At 40.4% G+C, this 14,225-nt stretch overlaps 1 protein-coding gene across 1 annotated transcript in view; it reads left to right on the top strand.

Moving 5' to 3' along the window:
* The first annotated feature begins 13,203 nt into the window (after positions 1–13,203).
* The window catches only part of LOC118677522 (EGF-like and EMI domain-containing protein 1), a 610,230-nt gene continuing 609,208 nt past the window's right edge, over positions 13,204–14,225 (top strand). The window contains exon 1 of the mRNA XM_036352669.1: positions 13,204–13,727. Coding sequence (XP_036208562.1) covers positions 13,450–13,727 — 278 coding nt within the window. The 5' untranslated portion in view covers positions 13,204–13,449. The remainder of the gene's footprint in view (positions 13,728–14,225) is intronic.

Raw genomic sequence — 14,225 nt, 5'->3', positions numbered from 1 at the left:
TCATCTTCCCAGAAGGGAAATCCTTAAAGTGCTAATCATAGAAAGCTCGGTAGTGAATCACAGGTCCCACAACACCTCTGCTCTCCTTCCAGACCATATAATAGTGCTGGCTATAAAAGCAGCGGATTCCCTAAGCTTGTGGCCCCTCTCCTGTGGCACACTCTACTCTGTGTTCAGGTTCTGTCTGGCTCTCTTTGTAGCTCTGTGGTACGTGAAGCTTAGGGATCCAGCACAAATATGTTGATACTCCTGTTACTGCTTTTGCTGTGAGGAACAAAGTTCTTTGTCTCAGATAATCTTGTGTCTTATGTTAGAATCCATGGGGCTGTAGAAGGCTACTTATTAGCTTGTGTAGTTATTTCAGCTGGTGTTCTACTGCTTCTAGTTCTCCATTTCATCAAACTTAAAGTAGGGTAAAATCTCCACAGCTATGGGCCTGAACATCTGCCTAAATGTACAGGCCTCCTCCCTCCCTTCCATCCTCCCTTCTTTCTTCCTTCTAGTATCTACTTATCTATCTATCTATCTATCTATCTATCTATCTATCTATCTATCTATCTATCTATCATGTATCTATCTATGTATCTATCTATCTATCATCTATCTATCTATCTATCTATCTATCTATCATCTATCTACCTACCTATCATCTACCCATCTACATCTACCTATCTGTTATCTACCATTTTTTCATTTATTCAACAGATATGTATCAAGTGCCTCCTATATATCAGGCACTGTTATAGGTCCTGCAAATGCAGTAGCAAACACAATAAGCTAATATCTCTCACTCCTATTTTTATCTTCATCTTTGTTTAAAAAATTTAAAAACAGATTTCAAGGAATACATATAAATGGTAAAACTCATACCAGAAATAGGTTTGAAAAAGATGAAAAACAAGAAAGGAAGAGGTAAAGAAATAAAATAGTGCTTAGGAATGTGACTAATGCAAAAAGATAAAACATATTTAGTTTTGCCACAAATTTGGCTCTAAGGTTTTTGCTGAAGTCTTCCAAGTTCTTCTGGTATGAAAAAACTCCCTAGGATGGTCAGTGCCCTGGTACATAATTATCTTCCCTGTGCTGCTTCACAATTGCAAGTGCTTTACTATTCTGCAGGAATATCTATCTAATCGTGGACACCACGTGCAGAAGCCACAGTGTAAGAGCCCACCTAAGCCACACCCATTTCCTGGGCTTAGCTCCCCACTCATAAATTGGTTTATTTTAACTCTATAGCTTGTGTCTCTTCACTACTGTGGTATTATATGTGTTCTAATATATGAATACAGTAATAGATGGAGGTGAAATGTGATCATGATTTTAATCTGAGAGATAAAAATGACACTTTGGATAAGCTCCCGTGCATGTAGAAAATTCATATTTATTCCTTCACTTGTCCTTCATTGTACCCAAGTTCCAGTATTTCAGCTCCTTAAGATTATAACTGGTCTTTGAGACATCTATCGTATATTAAACTATTGCAATAAGGGTTGCTCAGCATGTTGCTTGTTAATAAAGGACATCTGCATTTGTTTTAATGCTTATTTAAAAAGAAATTGGGATTTAGTGCTTGTCGGCACTAATGGAATCAATGGTACTTTAATATGTGTTAATGGCACTTCAGTTCCCTTAACAGAAGAAAACAGTGAGGTTATTAACAAACACACTGCTGCTCCAAGTACATGAGAGAGTGTATGGAATGTAGACAAGGCAGGAATGGCACAGGATTTTGCTAGTGTGAGGTCATTTAAACCTAAATGGAATGTATATGTTGTTCAACTTTTCTAGCTTTTAATTCCAAGGACAAACAATATTGCTGCAGCAGGTGTTGGTAAAGGTATCCTGCATCTTTTCAAAACCAAAAGAGAAGAACAGGCTCAATGCTGCTTCTTGTGAAATTTCAATGGGATGCTGACTGTCAGCTGCTACCTTTAGGAAAGGATTTTTCCTCTCCATTGATATAAATATATTCAAAATATCTAGTGATTAAGAGGGAGATAAGGGAAGATGTGTTTTAAAAAGAACAAGGAGCCCTATTTGGTTTGGCTCATTGGATAGATCGTCAGCCTGTGGACTGAAGGGTTCCTCCCCAGGTTGGATTCTGGCCAAGGGCACATGCCTAGGTTACTGGCTTGATCCCCAGTAGGGGACGTGCAGGAGGCAGCCAGACAATGATTCTCTCTCATCATTGATGTTTCTATCTTTCCCTCTTCCCTCCTGTTTGAAATCAATATATATATATATATATATATATATATATATATATATATATATATATATATATAGAACAGAGAGCCCTGGCCAGTGTGCTCAATGGTTAGGGTGTCAGCCTGCACACTGAAGGGTGGTGGGTTTGATTCCCAGTCAAGGGCATGTACCTGGGTTGCAGGTTTGATCCCTGTGTGCAGGAAGCAACCAATCGATGTGAGAGACACATCAATGTTTCTCTCTCTCTCCCTCCCCCCCTCCTTCCTACTCTTCCTAAAAAAATAAATAAATGAAAAAAATATCCTTTAGTGAGGATTAACAATAAGATACAATAAAATAAGATAAAATAAACATAGAAGGGGAATACATTAGGTTAGGGCATAGCTCATCATATTAAACTCAACAACCTATGGAGCAGGTTAGTGGTTGAGGCCTTAACTTGCATACTTTGATTTTGGACCACCAAGACTCCCTTTGCCTTGCACCTGAATACAGTCTGATTTTTCAGTTCACTTCTAGACACATTCATTATACCTGGTGGATTTTTTAAAAAATGTATTTTTATTGATTTCAGAGAGGGAGGGAGAGGGAGAGAGAGAGAGACATCTATGATGAAAGACAATCATTGATTGTCTGCTTCCTGCATGCCCCCCACTGGGGATCGAGCCCACAACCTGGACATGTGCATCAAACCGTGACTTCCTGGTTCATAGGTTAACACTCAACCACTGAGCCCATGCCAGTTGATTTGATGGCAGACTTTTTTAATTTAGGCATGCATGTTGTTAAGTCAGACACTAGAAGTAATATTATAAGAAAGAAAGGCGTAATTGCCTTTCAAAAGAAATAACTTTTCTTCCATTTGATATCTGTATCAAAATAATCCTAAATATTTCCTAGTGTGACTAATCCTTAGATATTTAAATATCTGGTAAAATTTTTTCTGTAATTAAAAGATTAGCCAAGCATTTTGAATTAGTCAAGAGTGTGCTTAACTTTTGGAATTCTGTGTAAGTACTGGAAAACATCTATTTTGTTGATCTTTTCTTAACTTCATGTTATTCTTCTTTGGGATGGAATAATAGAATGACAAATCATTAGCTGAAAAAAAAGTCACTTGAGTTCTCATACAGTTGATTTTTCAATTTTTATTTAATGGTTTACACTCTAAAAGAATCTTCTCTGAAATATAACCCTTTTCAAGTCTTGTATAGAGTGGATAATTTGGGGCATGTTTGAAAACTGGAAGGATAGTTAACGATGAAATGTTTGAAATACTAGATTAGAAATCAGTAAACCTAAGGTATTATCTCAGCTCAACATGAAGGTCTCAGGTACATTTTGTTGCTAAGCTGTTATAAAACCCAATAAAATAATTTTAAGGTAGTGCTTTGTACTTTTTGGAAGAAATGTTTTATAGCAATAAAAAGCATTAATCCAAGTTGCTTGGAGTGCCATTGCCTGAAATCTGGGAAGTCAATACGGTATACTCTGTTTCTCATGTCTCCTTACATAAAATGCTCTGGAATTGTACTGTCAATTTACTATCCAGACAGGGCTTTTGTGAATGCAGAAGCACCCAGGCGAGAGTAGACAATGAGATCAATGAACTATTAGAAATCATTCTGTATGTGGGCAGCATTTCTCTCCGTATTATCCTTCTTCGTTTCCTAAAGGAACATTTTCCTACCTTGAATTTCAACAGGTTATATTTACTTTCGCATCTCAAAGACAAACATATTGCTTAAACCCTCTCTCTTTTAGAAAAGGGAAATAAAAATCAGTGGTCTTGAATGTTTCACAAAGGGGGGCAATGATTTCATTGTGAGTGAGTCAAACAGCAATGAATTAAGTAAATAATGCTGCAGCTTCAATCCAGAAAGAATGGACTGCCTAGAAGGCAAGTTTATATATAACCGGAATTCTGGCACAAGACTTGCTATTTTCAAATCTTTTCAAATGTATTTCAAGTGGCATTCTTAGCATTTTAATGTGGGGCCATTTTCTTCAGCATTCTCTTCTGGACGAATAGCTAACATCCTACAAAATAAGAATTCATGCCACATGTCAAACTTTCAAGGAGGTACACTGGAAGGTGATAATGCCCCAAAGATAAATTAGAAAGATACCATAGGTATTAGCTTGTGTAAATGCTGCTTTCAATTTGTGTAGCCGCCACTGTAGTGCTTTCAGAACAAGATAATGAATTAGATGTAATTCTTGGCTGTCCCCTGAAGTCCTAATAAGGAACAAATGGCTGGATTCAAACTGAATTGAAACCTATTCTGGAACCTCTCCATAGATGCCTCACTTTCATTCTATAATTGGGCCAAGGCAGGCTTTAATATAGCTTAATTTCTACCCTCTTTAAGGCAGTGACAAGAACGGCTCTTGAGTTATAGCAAAACCTCCTGTTTCCTTGCTTATGAAGGACTCACCAAATGCCAAGACTGTTGTCCTTGGTTCTCATTTCTTAAGTGGGGGGTGGTGTTTGTGTTTTAGCCAAAAGAGGCATAGCTATTATCTGTGTTCCCTTTCTTTCCCTCTTAACCAAGGTAATGATGACAGTACAAGTCAGCTCTTTTGTTACATAGTTTTCTAGGTTGGCCTTAAGAAAACTTGAGTTTTAATTAAAACAATTTTATCATTCACCATGACCTTACCCAATACAGTCTGCTACTTTGAGTGGTATAAATAAGTATAAGACATGTTTCCCATCTTAAAGAGCTCAAAATAAAATTGGATGGAGGAAGTGGACAATAAAATTAAAACACTTGGATGTGAATTTGAAACAATCGACTCAGATTTTATCATTTGAATTATTTTTAGGTGGACAGAAAATGGTGCAGATTTTTTGGTTTTTTTTGTTTGGCTTTCCAATGTTAGTTATTGCTAGGAGTATATCGGGAAGAGGTCTGCCATGAGGAAAAATTGTGAGGGCAAGTTAAGAAGAGCTTATCTTCCTTTGGACTATGCAAGCTGACATTTTTTAAAAATTCAATTTGTATTTTAATTCATGTTTTGCAGGGCTTTCCCAAAATTGGTTCAACTGACCTGTAAATCAAAAAGGTTTCATTAAAACATTTCCTTGCAAGGCACTGTATATAAAAAATTAAGCAGATAGCATCACTTAGGTCTGGTTGTTGTACAGGGCAAGTGAGTCCATGGAGTCAAGGTAGAGGAAGAGGCAGGCTACCACAGAGCTCCCTTGTCTACATCCAAATAGGCAGAGCAACTTCTCTCTCAGGAGAGCAACCAGGTTATTGCTCTACCTTTGCTGGAAGCTCCTGCTGACCCTGAGGACCACAGTCTTTCACTTACAGGCCTGATTTCTTAACTTATAACTGCATTGAAACTTGCTCTCCTAAAGGTATCTACACCAGATTCTAAGTCTTACCTGAGTCTGTCTTGTCAACCTGTATCCATGGGTGTTCCAGCTAACAGCCCAGGCTCTCATGGGGATTTCCAGTAGAAATATTTCTGTGTGGAAAGTTTCCTTCCTATTATACCACAACATGATTTGCTTTCAAAACCTGATACATATCACTTTCTAAAGTATGAGGTGAAACTTTGAGACTTGCAAAATTTAGACTCAGGAGTGTGGTCTTGAATGGGTGGAGCCTCCAAGCTAGTGACCCCGAAGAGTCATGCATAGAGGGTCAGGATCCTGTGTCTTTTCAGAGGGAAAGGAAAGCTGGGGCCTAACCATTCACCAGAGGCCTAGTATGCTCTTATCTCTGTGGCTTCTCTGTGTAAATTAGACAGCATTCATTCTTTTGAGGCTCCTATAAGCAATACCTCCAGACAGTATAAACCCAGAGCTTTTCTGGATTTAAAGAAAAAAGAGTAATCTGAAGAAGAAAGAAAATTCATGCCCCTGGAAAAATAGGGTAAAAAAAGCAATGGGATCTGAACAGTAGTGAATTTATTATTTTTATGCAACCAGAGGGAAGATAAAGAATTCTTATGTACCTAAAAGTTTAGTTTTATTTTTTATTTATTTTGATTTTTTTTTTTTTTTTTTTTTTTTTTTTTTAGTCTCTACTTTGGTTTGGGACATCTCATTTAAAAATATGTTAAATGATGCCCAGCTGGCATGGCTCAGTGATTGAGCATCAACCTATGAACCAGGAGGTCACAGTTTGATTCCGGTTAGGGCACATGCTCTGGTTGCGGGGGGCATGCAGGAGTCAGCCAATCAATGATTCTCTCTCATTATTGATGTTTATATCTCTCTCTTCCTCTCCCTTCCTCTCTGAAATCAATAAAAATATATTTTAAAAATATATGTTAAAGGAAACATTCCCTGTTGAAAACAAAAACATGCTGTAGAATACAACTTGACCGAGATGGATACCAGGCAGCAGCAGACTTGGTCAGGAGAACCTGGGTCAAACATTGGATTTTGCATATAGTCTTGAGATTGGGACCACATCAGACAGTAGGTAGGAGTTCACACCAAGAAGCACCAAGGGTTCCAGAGGGAGATCTGGGAGACAAAATCAAGGTGTAGAGCTGAGTTAATAATCAAATGGGAATTCATGCATCGTGAAAAATTATAGGGCTCTCTGGCAAGATGGCCCCGAAAGCTTTACTGAACAGGTTTCTTTGGTATTAGCCAGCTCTTACTGGTCCAATCTAATTTGTAAACAGATAAACCAGTGGTGTCTTCGGGGTAGCTCAGGCTTCTGACACAATCACTGTGACAAAATTTCATTCTGTGAGGATACTAAGGAAAATATGAACATAAATACAAGCCAAATAAGTCCATATATCTAAAAGACATTCGATGTTTCTCATAATCTATTCATCATATGTTTAAGAAAGAATCCTTTCAACAAGAAGAAAAAATCTTTGTAAATTGGATATTCGCGCCAAAGTGTGAACATCCTATATCTTTTATGCTTCCCTCTTACATTACCCATCAACTAGAAAATAAAGCCATGTGCAAAGGTTTTGGGAGAGCCCCCAGTGAGGGCTACTGTGAAGACAAATGGTTAATGTCAGCTCTCCCAGCTGCTCAGTTAATTACTATAATTGAAAACATCTTTAGGGAAAACACTGCATACAGTTATTAGCAATTAACCCACAACTCTAAAAATCACAATTTTTACTAATAATAGAACATTGCCCAGCCAGCTTAATTATAATTTCTATACAAGAGTCTTGCATTTTCAGAAAATGTGAAATCTTATAGGTTACTACTATTTCAAATGTGACTAGGACACGGGGATAATAAATATTACATTGAAAAATGAAAATGGAGTGAAGTAGATGGAAATGGAGGGGGGAATGATTTATGTGGTAATAGACTAATTCCAAGACATGAAAAAGGTGCAGATATATTAGCCAAAAAAGCTTTCTTCTGTGTGTTTACTACAATACAGGGCTGTGTTAATGATTGATGGTAGAGAAGTGGTGGCGAACATAGGACAGAAGAGTGCAAGACAGAAGAAATCCATGAAGTAAAATAAACACATATAGTATTGCTTTGTATCATGGTTTGTTTTTCTTTGTATCATGGTCTATCTTAGACATAGCACAGTCCTGACACTCAATTGCTTTTCCTCCTATTTGGTTAGGTTTCTTCTCTTTGTGACTTTCTAGAACACACTAAGTTTATTCTTGGCTAGAAGATGACCCCAAAAGCACAGGCAAAGACAACAAAAAATAGACAAATGGTACTACATCAAACTTAAGAACTTTTGTGTATCAAAGAAAACAATCAACAGAGTGAAAGTGAATCTATGGAATGGGAGAAAATATTTGCAAATCATATATCTGATAAGGGGTTAATGCCTAGAATATATAAGAAACAACAATAAAAAACAAATGATGATAAAAAACATAGGCATAGGATTCAATAGGCAATTATTTAAAGAAGATATACAAATAGACAACAAATATGTAGGAAAATATGTTCAACATCACTAATCATAGGAGAAATATAATTAAAATCACAATGAGATATCATCATACACCCATTAAGATGGCCACCTAAAAAAAAACCATGCCAAATTTGGGGGACAAATATTTAAGCAAAAGTAATAGCAAGTGTTTATTTATTGATTTGAGAGAGAGAGAGAGAGAGAGAGAGAGAGAGAGAGAGAGAAACATCAATTTATTGTTCCACTTATTTATGCACTCATTGGTTGATTTTTAAATTTTTTTTTATTGTTTATAGTACTACAGATATCTCACATCCCCCCTTTACCTACCTATTCCCAGCCTCTACCCACCCTCTAGGTCTTCACCTCCCTATTGCCCATGTCCATGGGCTATGATATAATTTTATGTGCCCTGACCAGGGATTGAACCTGCGACCTTGACTTATCGGATCGACTCTCTAACCAACTGAGCTACCTGGCCAGGGCACTATTTCTGAGTATATATATATATATACAAAAGAATTCAAAGCAGAATCTTGAAGAAATATTTGCACACTCATGTTAATTGCAGCAATATACACAATAACCAAGAGATGGCAGCAACCCAAATGTCTATTGACAGATGAATGGATAAACAAAATGTGGTGCATACATGCAATGGCATATGATGCAGCCTTAAAAAAAGAAGGAAATCTTGTCACATGCTACAACATGAATGAACCCTTAGGACATTATCATAAGTGAAATAAGTCAGTCACAAAAGAACAAATACTGTATTATTCTACTCACAAAACATCTAAACTAGTCAAAATCACAGAATCAGAAATTAGAAATGTATTTGCCAAGGCTAGTGTTTACTGGGAACAAAGCTTCAGTTGTGCAAGATGAGAAAGTTCTAAAGATGTATTGCACAGCATCATGAATATACTCAATACTACTGAACTGTATGCTTAAAAATTACTTAAGATACTAAATTTAGGGTTATGTTTTGTTTTTTTAACACACACACACACACACACACACACACACACACAAATTAGCTGTGCAAAGTATAGTTTCAAAAAAAGAACATGCACCTGGGCTAGTCTTCTAATTATGCTCTAATAAATATATGTAATTCTGGAATTGTAGTTCTGTTGTAACTCACAGTTGATTGATCAAGTCTTTATGGCCAATGAGTAGTATAGTACTGAGCAATTATACAGATAAAAGTATAAATATATATATATATATTATATAGACAAATGTATAGATGGATGTATAAATCATGAGACATATCTTAGGAGTTTTATACTGAATTTATTATTTTTCTTAACACAGAGAGAGCTATTGGATTGTAGGGGCAAAACTTAATGGCGGTTGAAACCAAAGTGAGAATGATGATTCACATCTTGGTGTGACAATTCCAGTTGGGGTCTGGGCGCATTTCATTCTGTTTTGCCTGACATCAAGATTTCAATGTACATGGCTCATTAGTGCTTGTAGACATTTCTATAATGGCAATTTATTACACGTTCAGGTGACAGAAGCTGTCCTTTGAAGAATTGCTTTCTGACCTCCTCCTCTTTCAACCCACAACACCTGCCGAATGAAGTGGCCTGTTCCCACACAGATACTGGAAGTTTTTGTGTACAGAAGGCGAGCAGGGCTGAAAAGCTCTGGCAGGAAGGTTTCTGCAGACTGCCTGTGGAACTGCATGGATCAACAAATTCTCAATTAGAGGAAGATAGAGACGAAGATAAAGTATGTGGGGACTGCAAAGCTTCAAGCCGCAGCTGAGGAAGATTTTGAGAACATCTGGTTGATCTATTTCTTTGTAGGTAAGTATTCCTTTCTATAGCCTGCATACAGAAAGCATGAAATTGGCTTACCCAGCCTCCTCCTAACAAGGGGGAAGCTGGTTAGATTTATGGCTCCTTTGATGCAGGTCTGGAGAGAGCGGGGTGGCATGTGGCATTCCCACCGGAGGCCCCACCAAATCCTTTGGACTCCTCTCGGAGGGAACATTTGTCTGCCATATCAAATCCGTTTTTAAGAGCCTGTCCAGGTTGGCAGTGTGAAAGATCATTCCAAAGAAAAAAATAAAACTCAATTCATGATGTTTAATTTTCCCCCATGAAACTTATGTTTGAGCAAGAGATGCCATCAACACAGAACTTCCCTCTCTCTTAATTTTTAAAATTGGTTCTTTGTGTATGAGGCTCATTCTCTTGAACTGTTCATTTTAAAATGTTGTTCACTTTAGGCAATACATGCTGAATGAATTGTTTTGTCTGTATCTAGCTTCATTTTGTGTGTTCATAGCATCCCCAAATGACCAAACTGCATTGCTCTTTTAATATGTAAGACTGTAACTAACAGGCTTCAGAATGCGCCCCTGCTTTAGAGATATAGCATAACCAACCAATCAAAGCAAAGCTCCAATTATTTTAAAATTATATGAATAGACAGCAAAAGGAGAACTGAATTCAAATTAAGGTTTCCCAGTACATGGCAAAATTTTAAATCCTTACACTAGAAAAGTATGCTTCATTTAATGATAATTGCTTACATGGCATTGTGTTCATGTTATTATCTATGCTAGAATAATTTGAAATCAGCCTCAGTTTATGAAGTTCACACTTATCATATTTACCCTGTCACATCCAAAATGCTTTAAATGTTCATCTAGAATGAACATCGCTTTAAAATCAATGTACATACACAAAAGGAAATGTTTCTAATTTGTGCTTTTAATTTACTGGTTCATTTCCCATGTACCTAAACTGTCCTTTACTCAACAATCATGCAGTCGGATAATTTGCATACATTCCTGCATTTTCTCATTATTCTTTAGCTCTTAAGAGAGTTCTGAGTTTCAGCTATAGCTTACACAAAATTTAGCCTTGTAATGAAGGAGGTCTCTAATTTATGCAAGGCTTTCTGTACTATAAAGAAAGGAAATGATTAGGAACTTTTTACACTCCAGGAGGGAGTGAGATTAGGTGAAGATAGAGCCCTGCAGAGTTAAAACTAGTCCAGAAGCAAAGAAAGGCTTAGCGAATCACAGTGAATTTCAGGGTACAGTTAATCTATACTGTCATCTTTGGGTCTGCTATAAATTTTCATTAAACAATTAAGATTCAACTGTATTGAAATAACCTGGAATCTTTAGGTTTCATCCAAGAGATAAACTAGAAGTTGAATCAATACAGAGGATTAATCTTTTCACCTGCATTTGCTTATACCCAGAAGGGGAAAAAAACAGCCCCGCCTCAGTTCAGGAGCCACCATTATTGTGAATTATCCAGTTCCCCTTTCTTTCTTTCCTTCCCCACAGTGCCCTGCCCGCCTTTTTGGTCATTAGCATCTTAGCAGAAGAGAAAGAGGAGGAGAATAGGATACTTGATAACAAAAGTGGCAAAGAGGTTTAGGAGAAGTTAAAACTAAGAGTTAAAAATAAATTTTAAAACGATCAATGCGTTTGACCCATGCTGGGCCCATCATCATCAGAAGTAGTAATTAAGAGTTAGCCAAGTGACTGCATCTCTGTGACAGTGTCAGCACTGCCCCTAGGTCCATTCTCTCTGAAATTGGAGGTCTGGTTCATCAATAACTGGGGTTTAGGAAAATAAGGGACAATGAATCCCTCTTTTATGAAATAAGGAGGTTCAAATGATAATTACTATTGTGTAACCTGCTCTAAAATTCTTTCCTAAAGACATTTCTCAAAAGATACAGATATCATCTAGTGGCATATTTATGATTTTCACCTTAAAGTTACACTTCAATAAAAAGGTAGAAGACATAGGTATGCCTAAGAAAAGAGAAGACGCTGCAGTGTGGCGTGAATTCCAAATCCCCAAATCAAGGAGGGAAAAGTCAAAGATGCTTAAGAATTCTGGAGTGTTCTATCTCACCCCCATCTTTTTCTTTGCTCCTCATTCTCTCCTGTAAGTGCCCAATTGCTTCTTTAGTTGCAAGGGAAGCAGACAGAAAATAAGGGAGAACAAAAGCTCAGAAGAATGAAACTAAGAGCCAGATGGTTAATTCAACTGTGAAGGGCAAAAGGGAGCCCGGAAGACCATGTGGGGAAGATTATTTCAGGGCTCCCAGGACTGAGCAAGTCAGGTGGTATCCCTTTAAGTACTATCTGACTGTGAATGAGTCATTGGAGAGCCACTTTTGGTAAGTTTAGGAATCAAAGCAAAAAAGTTGTCCCACCGCAGATCTGTCCATTTTCTGCAGGGCTAAACGGAAGATTATGGCTTCAGAGCCTGGGCTGTCCTTGTTGGAAGGCACGATGCACCATAGATTTTTTATTTCCACGGACAGACTCCAGCGGTTTGTCGCCTTCCAGACAGCAGCTGGCTCTGGGTAGAGGCATGGCCTTGGGCCACGGGAGCTGCTGGCCATGAGGCTAGTGTTGGCTGCGCGTCCCAGGCAGCTGGGCCAGCACCGCAGCCAGAGCTTCCCATCCAGAGCAGACTCTGGTCCCTTCTGGAAAGGCCATGGGAGCTCCCAACTGGCTGCTCCAGGGCACATTGGGGGAAGAGAAGCTGGTGTGAAGGAAAGGAGGGAGTGGGTTTGTGAAAGGTTGGATCTTCCTGAAATCTCCGGTGCCTGAAGGGGATGAGGTGGTGGCCAAATAAAATGAAGGGAGATTATCCCATTTTGAGTAAGGAGGATTGTTGAATGAGCCCGGGATGTGTCCTGCAACTGTGGATTTTTTATTTTTATTTTTTTGGCAGGAGACTTGACTCAATCAACTGCCTTTTGGTTCCCACGTCAAACACCCCGCCTCCCCGCTAGCCTGTGTTCTGATGGACTCTCGGGACTGGGGGCGCACAGAACCAGACAGAATGAAAAGTCAGCCTCCTTTCGGTCTCCGAGGTGGCTGCTGCACAGCTGATTTGGTTGTGAGCAGGTTGGTGTAGGAGGGGAAAAGCCATTGCTCCAGCGCCTCTTTGGCGAGGTTTGGGTGAGTGCGCTGGGTGGGTAGGAAGAGGGGGAGCAGAGTTAGGCGGGACTATTGAGCTAAGCTCCTCATTTTGCGTCTCAGCGGCATCTCCAGCTCCCAGCATCCCCCTCCCGCTCCCGGGAGGCGCTGGTGGGGAGGAGCGGGTGGGGGATGCCCAGCCGCGCGTGCAGCCCAGCCCTGGTGGCAGCGGGGCTGTCTCTTTAAACGCTCAGAGGAGCCGGGGCCAGAGGGCGGCTAACGCGTTTCCATGGCACCGAGGCCGCAGGGGCTGCGGGGCCGCGGGGTTCGCTGGGTTCCAGTCGCTCGCGGCAGAGCAGGGGCGCGCATCTTGGTGGCCGCGGCGCCTCGGCAGCACCCCGGCCACTCCTCCCGCGCTCCCAGGAGCCTGTGATGCCCAGAGGGGCCAAGCTGCTGCCGAGCCCTCCGCGAGGAGACCCGCCTCGCCAGCCAGTCTCCCAAGCCCCGCACACCAACTTCTGCCCCGCGAGCCCAACTTCTGCTGCGGGCCCGGACTGCGGAGCCGGAGTGGCTCTAAGCGCTCAGCCGGGTGGCGGCTGGAGCAGCTCCGCCCCGCGGGAGATGACCTCGAGGCTGTGGCTCTGGTGCTTGTGCACCTGGGTGGCTGCCGGCTGGCCTCCAGGCAGCGCCATACATCTCCGGCCAGACATGTAAGTAAGTGGATCCTGCGTGCTCCGGGACTTTTGGGGAGAGCGGGGCCCCTTGGTGCCTCTGCTCCACCCCGGACACCCTGCGGACAGTCGGGCGGGATCCTTTCCCCCTGGGAGGGGTGGAGGCTTGAACTCAGCAGAAGGCACCCCGTGGGGGTCTGCAGGCGACCCTGGGCAGAACGCGCAGAAGCGCGGTCCCCGGTGCCTACATAGTCGGGCTTGGGGGCTGGGTGCTTTCCACCTGATTAATACTTTCTCAGCGCCTGAATGATTCCCATCCCCAACCCCCCAGATCTGGGAGTGTGGGTGTGTGCGCAATGTGTGAGTGCCTATGAGTATGGGTGTGTGTGTGTTTCAGTTAATTTGCTGTTTGGAAGAGTAATTGACTAATAAGTCCCACTTTCTGAAAGGGTTTTGAATGAGATCATGTCGAGCAGTGAGTTTTCTTGACATGTTCTTTCTACAGACCATGAGTTGGAGGAAGGTTCTGTGTGTGGG

Source organism: Myotis myotis, unplaced genomic scaffold (genome assembly GCF_014108235.1).
Source record: "Myotis myotis isolate mMyoMyo1 unplaced genomic scaffold, mMyoMyo1.p scaffold_m19_p_2, whole genome shotgun sequence".
In the NCBI taxonomy this organism is placed as follows: domain Eukaryota; kingdom Metazoa; phylum Chordata; class Mammalia; order Chiroptera; family Vespertilionidae; genus Myotis; species Myotis myotis.
Note: the sequence above shows the minus strand (reverse complement) of the source record. Positions and strands in the feature narration are given on the sequence as shown.